Genomic DNA, 18,658 nt, shown 5'->3' with positions numbered 1-18,658 from the left:
GTAATTTTATCTCATTTAATCCTCACAACAGTCCTGTGTGCATTACGAGCTCCTGTAGTGGCTTGAATGGTGGTCCCATCAAAAGGTATGTCCACCCGGAATCTGTGAATGTGATCTTATTTGGAAAAGGGTCTTTGCAAATGTAGTTAAATTAAAGATCTTGAGATGAGATCTCAAGATTATTTGGATTATCTGGATGGGCCCCAAATCCAATGACAAGTGTCTTCCTAACAAGAGGAAAAGACACAGACAGAGAAGGAGATCACACAGAGGAGAAAGCCACGTGAAGACAAGGCATCGGAGTGATGTGTCTGCAAGTCGAGGAATGCCAAGGATTGGTGGCAGCTGCCGGAAGCTGGGAGAGAGGCCTGGAACAGGTTCTCCCTCAGAGCCTCCGGAAGGAACCAACCCTGCTAACACCTCCTTTCGGACTTCGGGCCTCCTGAGCTGTGAGGAAGAAGTTTCTGTTGAGTTAGGCCACCTGGTTTCCTCCGGGATCTACTCAAGGCTTTGAGAATCAGGAAGCTGTTGTTCTCTTATTGAAAACTGCCCATGTGACGATGGCCAGTTGCTGACTGGGGAGGATCTGAGTCAGGTATGCTTACAGCTCTGCTGCCTGAAGTGACAAATAACTTAAGTAATTCAAGTTGAAATAATAGTATCAGGGTAGCAATAATGTAGCACAAAGGTTAACCATGTGCCTAGAATCAGACTGCTGGATTTGAGGCCAACGTTTCCACTTAGCAACTGCAAGACCACGGGCAAGTGATTTAACCTCTCTTTGTGCCACATTGTTTCCTTTTGTATAATAGGGAGAATTCAAGAGGAGCCTGAGGAGACGTGACAGCAGATATAATGTAGTTTCCTGGATGGGATTCTTGCACAGAAAAAGGACATTAAGTAAAAACTAAGGAATAAAGAAATAGGAATAAAGTATGGACTTTAGACAATAATAATGTATCAATATTGGTTTATTAACTATAACAAATGTATCATACTAATGTGAGATGTTACTAATAAGAAATAATAGTGAAGACTGGGTGTGGAGTATATGGAAACTCTCTGTGCTAATCTAAAACTGTTCTAAAATATTAAGTTAAATTAAATATTATTTTTAAAAATGAGGAAAAATCAGTACCTCACTTCACAATGTGATAAAGGTTTAGAACAGTGCCCGGCACATTGTAAGAGCCATTGTTAGCCATTATTATTTTAGGGCTGGCATCAAGACCAAGGAATTCATATTTGCAACATTCCATGAAAAAGGCTAAATTTTTTTTCAGAAAGTAAGATGATTGCATAGTTTTTAGACACTATATTTTGATGCTATATTTTTACAGTAAGCTCATCTGAAATCTGCTGCTGGGTTTAATTTTTTAAAAACACCTACATCATATGTCACCTTTTTCTTGGAAAATCAGCTGAATAAGTTATAGTAACTCTTTCTCTGCTATTTTGGCATCCCACAAAGTAGACAAATTATCCGTTTCTTATATGTTCATTTAGATTCCCATCTCAATGAAAAAAATGACACTTTCATTGTCAAAGAATGACATAAAACTGACCATTTTAAGAAGGAAGTTTTTTCATGAGAATGATGGTGTCGAGGGAGGAGATCCAGATTCAAGAAGATTGTTCCTACCGTGCCTGAAGCCATCCATACATGCTAAGGGCCTGAGAAAGCAGGAAAGGAAATAAGTTTGGAACAAAATGCTGCACACTCTCTCACCTGAAGAGATGCTTCCTACCCAAAGAAGAGCATGCTGTTGTCATAAGGGGACTACTCTACTAGACCTCCTGCGAGTGAGGTGAGTGGATTGATGGACAGACAGACGAGAGCTTGGGGATGGTCTCTTGCACCAAAAAGGAACAGGCAGAGGGCCGACGCAAGCAGCAGAGGTGGTCCTCTGGCCAGGGGAGTGTGTCATAGGAAAGCAACGTACAGCGTGCTCGGAATCCGTTTCACAAGGAAAACCGGCCTAGGTCATTCAGTAATAAGACTGGTATCTGAGCTCTTGAAGGAAGCAGGGTCACGGCCTGGGTCTGAGTTTGGAGGTTCCTTATGAGTCATCACTGTTCCAAGTGCTTTATCTGAACTGTAGTCTAAACAGACCTGCCCTCTGGACTTCCCTTGGAAAGAGAGATTTCTCCAGGAAAATCCATCTTGAGAGGTCTTTGAATTGCATAATGCATTCAAAATGCAGCAGGAAACAAACGAAGTCACACAGGGATTTTCTTAAGAAATCTGGCTACAATTTTAAAATTTGATTGTAGGTCTCCTTGACAGCAGGATAGGTGAAATTTCATAAAACGTTCAGTACATCTACACTCTCTTCTAGCACTTGTGAAACTATATGCAATGGAAAGAGATCCAAACATGCTAATAAGCACATGAAGAAAAAAGGCTTTCCCTAAGCAAACACTTTTTTGTTTAATTGTTAAACAAAGGTAAGCAGTTTTCTTCACTGTGGGGCTTCTTAAAGTGTTTAATAAGTTACCGTGCATTGTGAATTTCTGACAGGGGAGATTTAATTGTCCGTATTAACTAAATTACAGGAACATTTCATTAACAGGGCAAGGATTAACAGCTCTCTTCAGAACACAGTTTGGGCCATAATATTGATACATTATTATTATCTAAATTATCAGTGCTCCTCCTCCAGTGACATACATAAAAATAAATCATTCCAGTGGTTGAGTTAATAATTACATCCTGTCTTCTTAATCCTTGATCGCCTGAAGTTTAGGCCCTGAACCATTTCAAGATTAATTTACAAGGTGCAACAAATGTCCTATAAGCCACCAAGGTCTGGACTGAGACCAGGGCTGACAACTGCATTTTCCACGCTATTGAGCATTACTCCACTGATGTTCGAGATATCATCATCTCATCAATGCATAAGGAATATTTGCCAAAGAAATAATCCTCCCCAAATATTTGCAACTAATAGCAATTTTGTTCTAATGAAAAAACTTTCATTATATGTGTTTTGCTTGGAACTTTAAAACTTGCAACTCCTTAACATGAAGAAAATTATTACTCAAGTGAATGTTGAAACTCCTGTGGAGCCGTTAGCTGCACTATGCATCGGTTGAAACTCTGCTCCACGCTCCTCAGCTATCCGGTGCTGGGAAGGGACCTTCTGCAAGCACAGCTTCACCCAGAGTTGTCCTGAAACAGCAGGTTGCAGGCCGGGCGGGTGTTTTTCATGCTCCCTCACACAAGTCTCTCACATCTGACAGCTCATTGGAGCCGCGTTGTGTTTGAAAGGAATTACACCCAACAATGCAGATTGTATAACAATCCAATACACCATCTTTAATCAGATGCCACTGAATTTGCTTTTAAAAGCTTTTCTTCTTTCTCCTCTTCCAATTCGTGAGACGTGACCAGGTTAATGACATTTTCAATAGCTTGTTAGAATAATTTCTCGTTTAGCCTTTTTAAAGATTAGGGTGTTTGCTTCACGCTCAGCGCTTTTTCCTATTCCATTTTGTGTAAACTTACTGGGAGGATTCAGTGAGTGGGCATCAGCAACAACCAGGAAAGTCCATAAAATGGCAGTTGAAAGTGGTAAATCCTCCATGGACCCCCTCAAGGATATTCCTCCAACATAACATTGGCCACCATTGCTCCCAGCTTTTTAAAGAATGGCAATCTTCCCTACTGTTACAGTTGCATAAATTGCATGCTCAAGGTCACAAGAAATCTGAAATCCTTCTACTTTGTAAGGAGTTTTTTTTTTTTTAAGTAAAATATGCCCATCTCACCTGCCTTCTTACAGTGCCCTAATGAGGACTATACTTTTAGAAAATCTGTTAGGGCAGACTCTTTTGCTATGGAAACTGACCCCAACAGTCTACCAGTGCAGCGAGAGAGGACTGCAGGACCATGGGAATTTTCCAGGTTTTCTTTTGCTCCCCAAATGCCAAGTCATGGAGAATTCCAGAACAGAAGATGCCAGCTAATGAGACTTTTGCTGGACTGAAGGAATGTTAACAACAAAAACACGTAGACAGTCTCACTGTAGAGCACTTGCCTGCATAGTTCTGACCTTTCCTGTTCTGCCACAGAACACCTTTTGCACAGTCGTGACTCCGCAGGTTATTAGTCACCTAGAGCTCACTGTGATTCTTACCATGGGCAGATATCATATCATGTCTCTCTGACATGTCTAGAGAAACCTGTTGGTGATGGCGAAGTTATCAAGTAGGGGTTTCCATTACTCTTGGAGTCATCCTTGAGCCCTCAATTTCTCTCCTGCCCTACAAACAATCCATTTGTAAAACCTGTCTATCTTGGAACTATATCCAGAACCCAACCACTTCTTGCTACCTTCCTTGTCCAAGCCTTCATCGTCTCTGGCCTCCATTGCTGAAACCGCCTCTGAGAGATCTCCTCCCTTCGTCCTTCTTGCTCTACAGTCTGCTCAGAGTGACCTTTTCAAAACATAAGGTACAGCATGTCACCCCAAAAAACCCATAAAACCTTCCCTTCTTACTCAGAATACAAATCCAGAGTCCTGACCACGGCCCACAAGCCTCTTCTGACAAGGTCTTCACCACCTTCTTGATTCTCGGGCCTGTCCTCAGTTACCTCCTTGTGATTACCTCCTGGGTCCACTTCAGTCTTACCAGCCATCTTGCTTGTCCCCAAACCCTCCTGCCTGGGGTCTTGTACTTGCTCTTCCTCCAGTTAATTGTCACTCCCTCTCTCACTTCCCTAGGGCATGACCTAATGCCACCTTATCAGAGGCTTCTTTGGCCACCCCACCTTGACCACTCTGTGACCTCTTACCGTTCTTTATTTTTCTTGGCATTTTTCACCACCTGACATCGTTATCTGGCTCTTTATTGTCTATCTATCTCACAGGAATGAAGCTCCATGAGGCAGAGAACTCATTGGTTTTAATCAACACTGTGTCCCAGAATAGTGCCTGGCACATGTAGGATCTCAATAGACATTTGCTGAATGAGTGAGTGAATGAATGAATGACAATGAATTAGAGTCAATTTTCACCAGTAGTGCCACTGCCCAGTGCAGCCCCAGAAGTAAGAGATGGTGCTCATCAGAAAAAATACTTGCTTAAAACCCTGGTTAGACTGCTTGAATTATCTTTTAAAAAGAAAAGAGAAAAGAATGCTTAGCAGTCTTGCAAGCTGTGACTGAGTGAATCACCTCGTAGTCAATGCCTGTTTGTTCACATGGACTTCTTGCTATGGCACGCCATTCGCTTCATGCATAGAAGAGAGTGGCATAAAGAGAGAGTCTAGTTCTCAGAGTCAAGTCAGAATAAACTTGTATTCGCTGAGATTTTATGGAAAATCTCGTCTTTGGATTTATTCCACAAACTAAAGGACAGAAGGAGCTCAGTTCTTTTAGACTAAAATAATCTCCAAAACCTGAGGTGAGTGGCTTTCTCAAGCTGGTCTAACATACAAGATTTGCTTCACACTTGCCAAGTGAGAACTGGCTTCCTTTAACGAGCCGTGTGTCTGGCTACTGAGCTCCAAAGCGGGGTGGAGGGTGACTGCGTCTGGAGGGTAAGGAGTTAATCCTGAGTCATCTGCCAGCCACAGGAAACGCCCGTGACCGCCCTCTCCTGGACACAGTGCCAGGCCTGGCTCCCCGCCAGTGATGTCAGCTTCCCCTGAAGGGCTGGGCAACATGTTTTGTTTTGTTTGTTTTTAAGTGATTTGTACCAGACTTAAATCACAGAAGGAATAAAAAAGGATTGCAGGATCCAGGACCACATTTCTGTCTTATTTTTGGTGATGAGTGATCCACAGGATGAACAACAAACAAACCAAAAAGGAGACAGCTAGATACAGAGCCGGGGCTGGAACATGGGTCCAGAGATTGAGACAAACACATTTAAGGCTCCTTGGGGAATTTCATTTCTTGCTGACAGCTGCTTGGTGGCTCTACCAACACCTCTTATCTACCAGGAGGCAGTTTGCACGGCCAGGCTGAGCTCGGGTTGGAGGCAGCACTCTGTCTCCAGGGTTCTGCTGCTTGAGCGGCAGTCTGCCTCTGGGCCAGCTACGCAGTTTCTCATGCCTCAGTTTCCTCATCTGGTAAATGGAAGTAAAACAGTCCCTACTTCATAGGGGTATTTTGAGAATGAAATAAGGCAATATTAATAAAATGTTTAAGAGGTCCTGGCACATGGGAAGTGCTCAATAAAGCTAACTTCAATAAACATGAAGCCTGAGAGAAATCAGAAGGGGATTTACTAAGAAAGGATGAAGCGGGTGAGGCCTGCAGCTTGCACAGGTGCCTGGGAGTGCCTGAGAGCCGCAGGTGGCCCCAGGTGGGGATGGGAAGCCAGATTACCATCAGGAAGCATTTCCAGGTGAGCATTTCTGGTGAATTGCCTAAGGAGATCTCAAGAAGAAATGGCCTGGAATCTCCACGCCTTCAGTAATTTGTTGTCATGGTTTGGGTTTTATTTTCTCTCTCTCATTTTAAATAAATATACCCTTACATACGGAATTTATGTTCAATTTTGCTTTCTTTTTCTTAAAGAGCCCCTCTCCCCAAATCATATAATCTTTAGGCCCCACAAAATCTGGATTCATACCATAATTAATGGTATAATTAAATCTTCACCATAATCCTGAAGAGTGGATATTATCAGTGTTTCACAGTCTGGCATCTAAAGTGCTGCGAGAGAAATCCTAGTCCCGAGGATATACAGTAGGACCTGCCAGGGCTGCAATTTGAACCCAGTTCTCTCTGCATACAAAATCTAAATTCTTCCCACTACTTCCTCCCATCATGGACATCATGATGACTTTAAAAAGTAAGCTACAGACTTAAACAGATATTTGTACACCCATGTTCATAGTAGCATTATTCACAATAGACAAAAGGTGGAAACAACCCAAAAGTCCATGGACGGATAAATACATAAACAAAATGAGATGTATCTACACAATTGAACATCATTCAGCATTAAGAAGGGATGAAATTCTGATATATATGCTACAACATGGGTGAACCTTGAAAACATCATGCTAAGTGAAATAGGCTTTGTTGTATAATTCCGTGTATGCGAGTTACCGAGAATAGTCAAAGTCATAGAGATGGAATGCAGGAGGATTGGTGGTTGCCAGGGTCCAGGGAAACGGGAAGTTAGTGTTTAATGGGTACAAAGTTTCAGTGTGAGATGATGAAAAAGTGCTGGAGGTGGACCGTGGTGTATGTTGCATAACACATGCTTGTACTTAATGCCAATGAGCTACATATATAAAAATGTTTACAATGATAAATTTTATGTTATATATATTTTACTACAATAAAAAAAGTAAACTCCAGACTGGAATGTAAGGCCTAGGCCACAAAAAGTTTCTCTAGCACTTAGCAGTTTGTGGACATTATAGACTAAGATGACAGGAAACTGTTATACATCCTTCTTTAAAAGAATTTTTCTGAAGGTCTTGAAATATGAAACAAAGGCATCCACTTTCAGTTTCCACGATTCCAGAGTTACACACATCCTTGAGTCAGCCCTAACATTCTGCAAACAACCTGCTGTGCAGCGTATGGCACACACAGTTACATCAGGGCCGGACCCCAAGATGAAGCATCCATTTCCACTGTCTTTTTTTAGCTCCTCACTGTGAAACATGTTTACAGAAAGACAACTGAAGGTATACTTCTCCCTGGTGCTTGAAATAAAGCACGTTACACAGCAAGGCCATCCCAAGAGCTGGCAGTCATTGCTAAGGTACCCAGGGTTCGAATTGCCTCCCAGGTTTACTCACTGTTTGCTCCCCCAAGAGTGTTTTGAGTGCCCTGGGGCTGGCCCAGCTGGGCCCTAGATTGTTGTTCTCTCATATGGGTGAGTGGCTGGGACCGGGAGAGACCCAAGCCAGATACAGTGAGTCAGATGGGTTCACACAGCTTCCTGAAGTCAGGGCTCTGCTGAAGAAGGCCCATTTCTAAATCTCAGAGGCAAAGGCCAGTTGAAGGGCAGAGTGCAAAGGTGCTGGTTCCCTGAGCTGTGTGGTGCTCTGTTACCCCACCTGCCCCGCAGCTTAGACGCTTTGAAGAGGGTCAGACCCCCAGACGGAGTCAGAGCCCCCAGGCTGGGACTCTGAGCAGTTGGGATGGTAGGATTCTACTCTATGGGCTGACAAGCCTGTCTTAAAATGTAGATCATGTGACTTACGATCTCCTGATATTAAGGGACGTAGAGACTCCCTCAACTATCCACAAGTAATGGGAATTTGTTGTAAGAATACACATCGCCCTAAAAGAAACAGGATCCAGGGGAAACCCAGGGAGAGCTGGGCCTCAGAGAGATCCAATCTGGAAGGGCACTTGGGATGCACAGCAGCCCTCAGCCTGGGCCACGCTTCTTCCCCTCGACAGAGTGAGATTGTGCATCTGACTCTGGTGTTCTTCAGTTGCTGTGGCTCAGGGCGCCTTCTCTGCTGCTTTTACTATTGATACTCTCAACCCACCGGCTCATCTTTTACTCACTGTAGCTTTCCTCTGCCTTGGGCTTCTTTATCCTCATACTGCTGATTCCTACTAACATTGACTCAGTCCTGAAGCATCGTATTCTCTCCAACCGGATGTCCTCTTTCTGCTAGCTTCAGCTCCTATACCATAGCCCTGACTTTCAGCCTGTATTTCCCAGTTCAAATTTCACATTTAAAGAAACAGAGGTAATTGATCTGGTTGGCTTGGCTAGGGGGACACGGTTTTCCTTTGGGACACTTTATGGGGTGCTGGCCAGCTCACGAAACAAGTAAGGCCACCTCTCTCCAGAGAAGTATGGATGGGTTCTTTCTAGGAAAGGGCACCAGGCACCATATCTTCAGGAAGCAAGAATGTTTTCCCTGTGCCTTATAGCCTGGTACAAATACCCTGAGTGGTGCCAAGGTGAAAACACAGTGGATGGAAGTTCACTTGTAGCTTTCTTTTACTTTACATTTTCTCTTAAATTTTGCCCCTTTTCTCCACCCTGCATTTTAAGCCTTTTCTCAGCTTTCATCACAACCCAAGCAGAGGATGCATTTTCCCTCTCCTAATGGCATGATGTACCTTCTCAAACCATTTATTCATTTACTCAATATTTACTCAATATTCTATTTACTATTTACTCAATATTTACTCAATATTCATGGAGTACCTGCTTTGTAGCAGGTAAAATACTGACAATGAAGACATAAAATGCATCCATTTATTTGGTAAATACTAACTGACTCCTTTCACAGTACCAGGCATTATGCTACGTGCTGGGAATATAAAGATGACTAAGACACATTCCCTGCCTGATACTAATTCAATAAATACTTGTTGAATAAATAAGTGTCTTAAAGGACCCCACAGCTTAGACGGGAAGAGGGGCAGGTATTTATTTGATTATAATCAGAATGAAAAGGGCTGTACTAGAGAAATTCTGCAGGAAGAGGCCCAGAGAGACCAAAAATGGTCCTCCTGTTGGCACTAAGGTCTACGCTGAGACCAGGGTGGTGAGTTGAGCTGGTCGTGAGAGGAGCGAGATGGAGACAAGGGCCTCCAGGCATCACAAATGGCATGGGCAAAGGCTTGGAAGTGGGGGAGGGAATGAACACCAGAGGGGCGGGCTGCAACTGGGGACAGAGTAAATAAAGCAGTGCAATTATGATTTCAGGGACTGGGATGGAAGTCTGTACGTGGGATAGTACAGGGTGCTCTATTTAATCATAGGGTCGGATTGAGTGTCTGGAGTTGCCCCAGGACCTTGTTGCTACTGCCTGCATCCAGTTGGCAGAGGGACATGGAGATGGTCTGGAAGTGGTACATACCACTCCCACTCATACTCCATTGACAAGAGCTAGTCATTGAGGTTCTCTTAACTGCGAGATAGGCTGGGAGAGGTAGTCTAACTATGTTTTTAAGAAGAGGAGATTTTTGGTGGCAGCTAGAACCCCAGAGAAAAGTTTCTAGGGAGTGGGCAGATCTAGAGTTGCACAGGCATCCTTGATCCCAGCTCATCCAAAGTGCCTGATGGTGGTTGCCAGGGAGGTCAGTGGGGAGACAGACAACTCAGTGACCAGAGCAGCTCTCGTCAGTCCAAGGCATTTCAGGCAGCCTTGTGAGATGCAAGATCTTAGCTTCCAAAACGAGATTTGAAAATTGCGTGCTCGGTCTGTAGAAGAAGGTGGATTTCAAGTGGAAGACTATCAAGAACTGTGATGGGCCTGAGATTTCACTTGCAAGCTAGCGAGTTAGCTCATCACAGATTCGTGGATGCTGAGGGACATGAGATGCCTGGTTCCAAGATAAAAGACTGCATAATTCATAACACTAGCAGTGGTCAAAGGATCAGCACTTTCTTTCACCAGTTCCCCAAGGCCAGTTCCCACAGGGTGACACAGGGAAGGAGGTGGCACCTGCACAAGTAGCAGGCTGTATGATAAGAGAGGAACTATGAGTTTAGGGAACCTGAACCTTTTATAATGGGTAGTAAGTATGCCTACTCCTAGTTCTGCAGAGTGACACTATCTCTGTCTTCCAAAGCTGTAAGCAATTTGCTCCTTGCTCTGCAGACAGACAATATCTCTGTCTTAAAAGGCTGTTCACTTTACAAATATCCTTGAAAAGATAATCCAGAAAAAGGTGGTCAGTGCCTCTGCTTGCAAAACATGCAGAAATGTGAGAGATACTTGGAGAATTGTCTTCCAAAAAAGACAGATTCCTTTTTAGCAAGAGCGAGTGTTCTTTAGATAGCAGCTTCCTTTAATGGGTTCTTCTCCTCCTGACCTCTAAATATTGGCAGGCCCCAGGGCTCAGTCCTCAGAGCTCTTCCTTATCTATATTCCCCTCCTTCAGGATCCCATTCAGCTTCATGTCCTTAAATCCATGCTCATGATCCTAAAATTACAGTTCATACTTCAACACCATCCCCACTTCCTGACTCAGATATCAAACTGCCTCTGTGGCATCTTCACTTGGTTATTTCTAGACATCTCATACTTAACATGTTCTTGAGTGCCATCCTCTGCGTGAAACCTGATCCTTCCCCAGGGTAACCCCTCTCAGGAAAGAGTATCATACATTCAGTTGCTCAGGCCAAAAATCTCTCTTTCTTCCAAATCCACACCCCATGCATAAGCACATTCTGTTTTCAAATTACATCCTGTATCTGAGCACCTCTGTCCTCCTACATGACCAATGTCCTAGTCCCAACCACTTGTCTCTGTCCTAGACAACAGCCATAAACTTCTAACTGGCCTCCCACCTTGCAATCTTGACCCATACATTCTAATCTCCACGGCAGCCAGAGTGTTTTTTTAAGACGTAAATTAAATAATATTATTCCCCTTTTTTCGACCTTCCAATGACATTCCAAACACGTTTAGAATAAAAGTCAAGGTCAAGACTACATATGATCTGACCTCTGCCTCTAAATCTGACCTCATTTGCTACCCTCCCTCTCCCTTCTTATGTTCCACTGGGCTTGAAAATGCCTAGCCTGAGGCTGTTTCAGGGCCTTTGCACTTTGTTGCCCAAGTCATTGAGGGCTTTGTCTGATGTCAGTTGATCAGAGAAATTCTCCCTGATTATCCAAAATAGAATACCACACCCTCCCTACCCCTCTTTCCTTCCACCCAGCTTTATCATTTTTCATAGCCCTTACCATTGCCTGATTTTAAGAATCAGTCTCCCCCCACTGCCCTCCAACCTAGAATTTATGCTTCGTAAGTCAAGAACTTGGCTTAATTCTCTGACATATATTCTGCTTCTAGAAAATACTTGGCACGAAGTATGTGCTCAACGAATATTTGTTGAATGAATGAATGATAGCTAATACTGGAGCAAAAATGGAGGTAGTATCAGGGACACAGATAATTTGTGCCTCAATCTTTCTTCTTCGAGTTAAATCAACTGATTTCATATAACTGTATTTTTTTCCCAAAAGGCATATCTTCCAGCTCTTTAATAATTCTGGTTTCTCTCTACGAGATTCTTGACATGTTCTTTCAGGGTCTTGTGTATGATGGAGTCCAAAATTGAACACAGCCTTCTGAGAAGAACCTGAGCGGTCTATAATAAGTTTTCCTCTCTTCACAGGCTTCACATGCTTGCCTAGAAATACACTTTTAAAAGATAATCTCCAGGACATAAGCCCAGCCATAGAGAAGCCTGTCTAAGGTCAGATAGTTCAGAGAGTAACAAAGTGAATATTGATTCTTACCTGTGTGCAGTTTCTGCCAATCCCAGAACATCTTCCTGAACACGTTGGGAAAAAATATATAATCAACCTTACGAGTTTAGCCATAGATTGTGTATATTTTAAATTTGTCATTCTATTGTTCAACAAATAAACACCTCCTATATACCAAATGGTGAGCTAGAAGCTGGGAGAGCAGAGGAGAAAAAGCACTTGGTCCCTCTCCCGAAGGATTCAGAATCCTGGGTACCATTGTTTCTGTTTCCACTGGGGTTGTTTTGAGACTATCTAATTTTTGCCTAATTTAATTTTCATATAGTAATTTCCAATATTGCTTTTTAATTAAGAATTCTATAGTTACAGAAAAATATCTTTCACCCAATTTGGAAAACAAGGGAACACAATGTTTTACTTTTCCTAGCCTGTCTTCTAATTTGGCTTTAAAATAGTGATTTTTATTTTTCAGAGTTCATTTCAATTCTCTGCAAAGGATTTAACAATGGAATACAAAAATCTCAGGTATTTTCCTTTAGCTCATTTTTTAAAATCCTCCCTACATGTTTGTGTTATACTTCTTATGTACTTGTGTTTTATTTATCATCTTTACTGTTTTCATTAAATTAAAAGTATTTTAGAAACAACTTTAGATCCTATTTCGATTGTTCTTTTGACATTTCATTCATCGATATTTCACTAAAGGTGTTAACTTTCTCTAGGATGCAGAGAGACCAATAGAATTTGCATAAAAATTTCTCCTGAATGAATTTCCCCACCTTCTTGATGACTGTACACCTGCCTTCCTTATAAGGAGAACAAGGAAGTGAATCATGTTGAAGTTGCTTTTAAACACAGCTTTTCCTCTTTACCTGTCCAGGTAGCCTCTGTTTTCATTTCAGTCTTAATGAAAACTTTTTTATTTACGTCTCAAGTTTCTTTTCAAAGCAGTGTAAGTAGTATTTAAACTTTTACACTTCAGGAAAGAAAGACTTTTCACGATGTTCGGCTTTGATATGGTAATGCTGAAGGTAATTCATTTTTTAATCTGTCTGCACAGCGAGAACTGAGACGAATGGGGATTGAACTGCTCTGCCTGTTCTTTCTATTTCTAGGAAGGAATGATCGCGTTCAAGGTAAGACCTAAGTTCTCTGATATATTGCTTTCGTGGTATGCTTGACAAACCTGTCATTTGGTTCAAAACTAGATCTGAAGTCATTTTTTATTTGATCTGTTCGATTGCTCTTTCGCTGCTGAGCGAACACTTTAACGAATTACGGGCAGACGCAGGGCTGTTCCCACAGGGAGTGCTCTCGGCTTAAGGCAAATAAATACAAAGGTTGCATGGGCATTTTCATGAGGAGAATTAAACAGCGTTACTGTAGGAAGGGGCTTATTAATATCTTTATGACAACTATTTTGGTAACTTTTCTAGCTATTTTATTGTACAACAAGGTCTTCCACTTAAGAATAATAATCTTGAGAGAGAAAAAGGATTTATTTTAAAAATAAAAAGAGTACATTAAAGAGAGACACATTTTTTAATGGATGCAAATAATTTTAAAAAATTAAATTGGATAGTACTGAATGAGGATAATAAATAGGATGATGCTATATTTGTGAACGTTGAGATCTTTTCATATTTTAAGAAAAAAGAGAATGATCATTTTTGGCTAACAAGACATACATATTTTCAACATGATAGATGTAAAATATGAACTTTGTAATGAATTGCTAACATTTTGAGGACTGATCTTAGAAGACTAAAGTAAACTTTGCTATTGCTGCGTTCGAGTACGTTAAGAGCCTCTCATCAGTGGAGTGCCAGAGAGTGTGCTGAATTCCTTGTGTCTTGCTGGGTTTGAACACAGGTGGCTGTGCCGTGGGAGGTGCAGAAACCTGTGAAGACTGCTTACTCACTGGACCTCAGTGTGCCTGGTGTTCTCAGGAGGTAAAACCAACGACCTCAACATGTTTGTAAAAACTGCAGTTACACTTCTGTTAATCCCATCAGTGACGAGTCTCATAGTGTCCTGCTTTCCGTGGGGTTATAGGAGTGAAACAAGTCAGGCAAGGAAAATGCAAGCATGAGTAGATCAAAGTGTCATTCCTGTGATTATTTTCAAAAGCGATTTGTGGAGCGAGTGAATGTCAAATAATTCTGAAAAAGACTTAACTCAGGATCCTTTATTTAATCTGATTCCTCCTTTTATTTTAAAGCCAATTCTAACTGGTTACATGTAAAATGCCAAGGCTCTGGGTAATCAGAGATCATGGAGATGATATTTTCTCAAGTTAAACATACATCTGATTTCAGTATCAGAATTATCTTCCACCTGGGAACCAGGATCCATTCTGAACCACTGCTAGGTTCCAAGAGAGGTATTCTAGGTTGGGGTAAACTTTACTGTGAAGACATTATCCAGTTCTTTTAAAAATTACATTTTCATGAACTTGGTGGCTGTGGAATACCAATGACAAAGCCCAAAATAGACATTCCTTATCTGATTAAACTGAAAACTATGTGAAAGTAGTATGAGGGGGTTGGGGAATATATAACAAGCCATCCTGAGTCACTGTCTCCTGTGACACCATAGAGCAACCTGTAAACGATTCTTGGCAAAAAAGAGCTGCCTTAGCTCTCTCTGGATTTAAAGCAGTTCTCTGCTGAATCTCCTAAAGAGAATCTAAACACAAATCAAAGCATACAAACGCCAGGTTCAGCAAGAGCTGAGTAGCATGCTCAAAGGAGAACAAACCTGAACACCCAACTCAGGACCAGGCTATCATTGCTAAAACTCAAATCCCATGTGGGAAGTGCGTCCATGGAGGAAGTCCTCACAGATGGCAGAGCGCGCACCCAGATTGCTCCCCACTGCTGCCGTGACTGATGGGCGCAAATACAAGTGTGAGGGAATTATGCTTTTTTGAGCTCAAGTATCAAAAACAGGTTTGAGAATATACAAAGAGGGGAAAACCCAGCTTTGTTTTACCTTGTCTCCCTGAAGAAGACAGTATTACTTTCATGCTTGAGACATAAAACAACAAATCTGTGTAACAAAATGCCCGCCTCTAGAATTTTTATTGGAATGCATTTTTTAGCACTCTTTTAAGAGGACTTCTTAAGTTACTAGTGATAGCTTGACTTGTGGATATTTGGTAGCCAAGTTATTGTCAAATTTTAAGGCCAGGCTATTCTAAAAGGTCACCCTGATAGAAGTAGTTATATCAGTTGAGGCAGTTGGAGGAAAAAGTAAATTAGGCTTCTGCTTAGGGCAGAGAGGAAATAGGTTCTGTGGTTAACACCACGTCTGATCTTTTGGCAAAGGTGGTGATTACAGGTGGTAGCAATGACTCTGTGTTGAGAAGGATTCTGAGGCCTTGTGCAGCCATTGTTTGCCTTGAATACATCATGGGAAGTTAAGAGTTTGCTACACCTGGCCTAGGGCCTCAAATACGCACAGATCTGATGGATAGATAACAAATTGCATTCTCAAAAATAAATTTAAGAAGCAATGTAACTTTCCTAGTTGGTGAGTGGCTAGAGTGGTTTAGATTTCTAAAGGACGGGGAAAAACAATATGAGCCTTGGTTTGCTTCTCTCCAAGCATGAGAGTCAATGGGCCTCAAGTTCCACTTTGCCCCGAGCCTCACCAGCTCTAGAGCAGCCTTGACTATCAGGTAAGACAGGTAAATATCTCTCGACTCCATCTCTCTATTCTGGGCACTGCTGGGTTGGAATGGCCACATCTTTGCCTGGAAACACTTCATCTCACTGCCTTCTGCTACCCAAGTGGACCAGAAGGAGCTGGGAAACTCCTGAATCCTACAAAGAAAAGCAGTTTTCTATACCATATTCTCTTTCACTTCCCTTCTCCACCTCCAAATCTTGTAGAAAGTTCTAAAAGACCTTAAACTAGAACACGTTAAGACTCTAAGTTAAAGTCCCTAAGAGGTTAACCTTAGTGAAATTCTGCTATAATATATGAGTGACACATCCATGAATTAAACCAGGACAGAGAGCTAGGTAAGGAGATGCCACAATCCTTGCCCTTTAGGAATTCACAGAAAAGGCTCTTTGTCACCGGATTTGATAATAGACACATCTGAGAGTTTGGGCAGTCCTAGGATTCCTCGAACCTACAGGTGATCTTGAACAGATAAATTCATGAGATGACGTGAACTCTATGACCCAACTGTTTCAAGGATCTGATCATGGCACAGGAGAAGCTTTAAAGAAGTGAGCATTAAAAATAATAATAAGGAACTATTAGGTGAAGTCAATTGAACACAATTAAAAGGAGAACCTAATTTTACTAAGAATTTTACTGGCAGATTTCTCTGGTTATTCTTACTAACTTAACTTTAGACCTACAATCTATGTCAAGCGCATGGAATATGATATACTGACTATGGCAAGATGCCTAACTAGCAAAGAAAGCAAAAAGTTTTTTTTCTAATCTTTATAGAAATGCAGATTTTTCTTTTTCTCTTTATTTTTTTCTCTTTTAGAATTTTACCCATCCATCTGGAGTTGGTGAAAGGTGTGATAGCCCAGCCAATCTTTTAGCTAAAGGATGTCAACTAAGCTTCATCGAAAACCCCGTCTCCCAAGTAGAAATACTTACAAATAAGCCTCTCAGTGTAGGGAGACAGAAAAATAGTTCCAACATTGTCCAGATTTCACCTCAAAGCTTGACTCTTAAATTGAGACCAGGTATGTTATGATTTACACAAGCACTGATTCATGTAAATAAATCTAATGTCATGTATGGTAATACCACTATTCTGCTAATTCATATGCCTTGTACCATAGTACATATCATTGATTATTATGACTCAGATTTCTCATTCTTAAGGCAACCAAGAATTGCTAGGCTAACACTTTCCTTTGTTCACATTGGTCACTTGCACTCCAAATGTGTTACTAAAAAAGCCTTATCTGATAGGTAACCATTTGAATTACTCAAATGTTGTTAAGGCTTACCTCACATCTCTTTAAGCATTGTAATGTAGCTTTAAATGCCTCTTTATTTTGTTCTCCTTTTCTAAAACCACATACAAAAAATTCAGCTTATCTTCCATCTAAATGGACGCTGGTTCTCCCAAGGAGATATAAAATATCCTAACTTTTACCTCCTTCAGTGACTCTCAACTCACTGCTGAAGTGATTTCATGGGTTTGTTCATTTATAAACTACCACATTGTTTATGAAATTGTAAGTATCTTCAGTAAGTTCTTCTTGAAATGAAATAGGCAGCTGGCCCAATGATTGCCTAGGCACAAAGAAGTCTCAATGTCTTCCTATGGATTTGCTTTCTTTGTGGGGGCTTTGCAGGCAGTGAGCAGACTCTGCAAGTTCAAGTCCGCCAGACCGAGGATTACCCGGTGGACTTGTATTACCTCATGGACCTCTCAGCCTCCATGGATGACGACCTCAACACAATCAAAGAGCTGGGCTCCCTGCTTTCCAAGGAGATGTCTAAATTAACAAGCAACTTTAGACTGGGCTTCGGCTCTTTTGTGGAAAAACCCGTCTCCCCTTTTATGAAAACATCGCCAGAAGAAATCGCCAACCCTTGCAGGTAAGTAAATGATTCTCTGCGTCTTTGAAAAATGATTATCTGTAGAGATAGCCCCACTATGAGCTGTACTTGGCAAGAGCTTGCTAACTACCTGGCATTCCCCTTCCATCTGGTTGGATCTCAGAAGCTTTCTCAGTTGCCCTCATTAGGAACCAAGGTAAAGTCATCTTAATATGTGGTTCTAGCCTCAGGTCCTTGCAGCGTCTGTCTCCCTGGATAGGTCAGGATGCAGCAAATTTGGTTTTATGTTCTGCAGACGAGGGGAACGAGTTTTTCACTATAGTTTCCACTGGCCTGTGCCCATCTCCAGCCCCTTGGAGACCTTCTGTCCACCACTTTCTGAAGCCATTTGACAGTAACCCAGTTTTTCAGAGTATCTTTCTCTACTTCGGTGACTTCTGACAAAATAACCTTTTTTGCAGCTTTCTCTGACGTACTTTGGGAAATGTAGATTTCTCTTATTGCTTGGAGAAGGTCTTTTCAGCCTTCACTGCCATCGAATTCAGTACAAAATTAGGCAGTGACTCCATTATAATATGCTATAATCAGCTACTAAAACCATGTTTTATCCAGGTGACGGTCAAGAGCAAATTGATTTGTGGTGTTTTACCTGTACACTCAATGACAAGTTCAAAATAAAATTATTTAATATCCTTCTATTGAATAAGATCTACCATTTGGTACGTGCCAGACACTATGCTGAAGATTTTACATATATGACCTCATTCAATTTTCGTAATAACAGTAGATCAAAGAAGATTTCATCATCTCTGTACTCGGAGGAAGTAACAGAGGCTCTGAGAGGGTGGTAATTTGCCCAAGGCCACATGACTGATCAGAGATCTGTACCAAGACCTGGGCGGGTCCAAAACCAAGCCCTTTACTACTATGGATCTAGTATATAC

The 18,658-nt window shown here is 41.7% G+C and overlaps 1 protein-coding gene across 8 annotated transcripts in view; it reads left to right on the top strand.

Moving 5' to 3' along the window:
• ITGB6 (integrin subunit beta 6) overlaps positions 1–18,658 on the top strand; it is a 129,245-nt gene that overhangs the window by 43,332 nt on the left and 67,255 nt on the right. For 2 of the 8 annotated variants that reach the window (XR_011428248.1, XM_005601533.4), the window contains exons 2-7: positions 12,640–12,692; positions 12,890–13,047; positions 13,228–13,303; positions 14,040–14,119; positions 16,681–16,885; positions 17,507–17,753. Coding sequence is in view for 6 of the 8 variants with exons in the window: in XM_005601533.4 (XP_005601590.1) it covers positions 13,243–13,303; positions 14,040–14,119; positions 16,681–16,885; positions 17,507–17,753 (593 nt within the window). In the remaining 2 variants the exon portion in view is untranslated. Of the gene's footprint in view, positions 1–12,639; positions 12,693–12,889; positions 13,120–13,149; positions 13,304–14,039; positions 14,120–16,680; positions 16,886–17,506; positions 17,754–18,658 lie in introns of those variants that run through there. The other 6 variants (XR_011428247.1, XM_023622990.2, XM_070241146.1 and 3 more) reach the window with 5 other exon arrangements.

The sequence above is a fragment of the Equus caballus genome, chromosome 18 (genome assembly GCF_041296265.1).
Source record: "Equus caballus isolate H_3958 breed thoroughbred chromosome 18, TB-T2T, whole genome shotgun sequence".
Lineage (NCBI taxonomy): Eukaryota > Metazoa > Chordata > Mammalia > Perissodactyla > Equidae > Equus > Equus caballus.
This window is presented reverse-complemented; position numbering and strand designations above follow the sequence as displayed.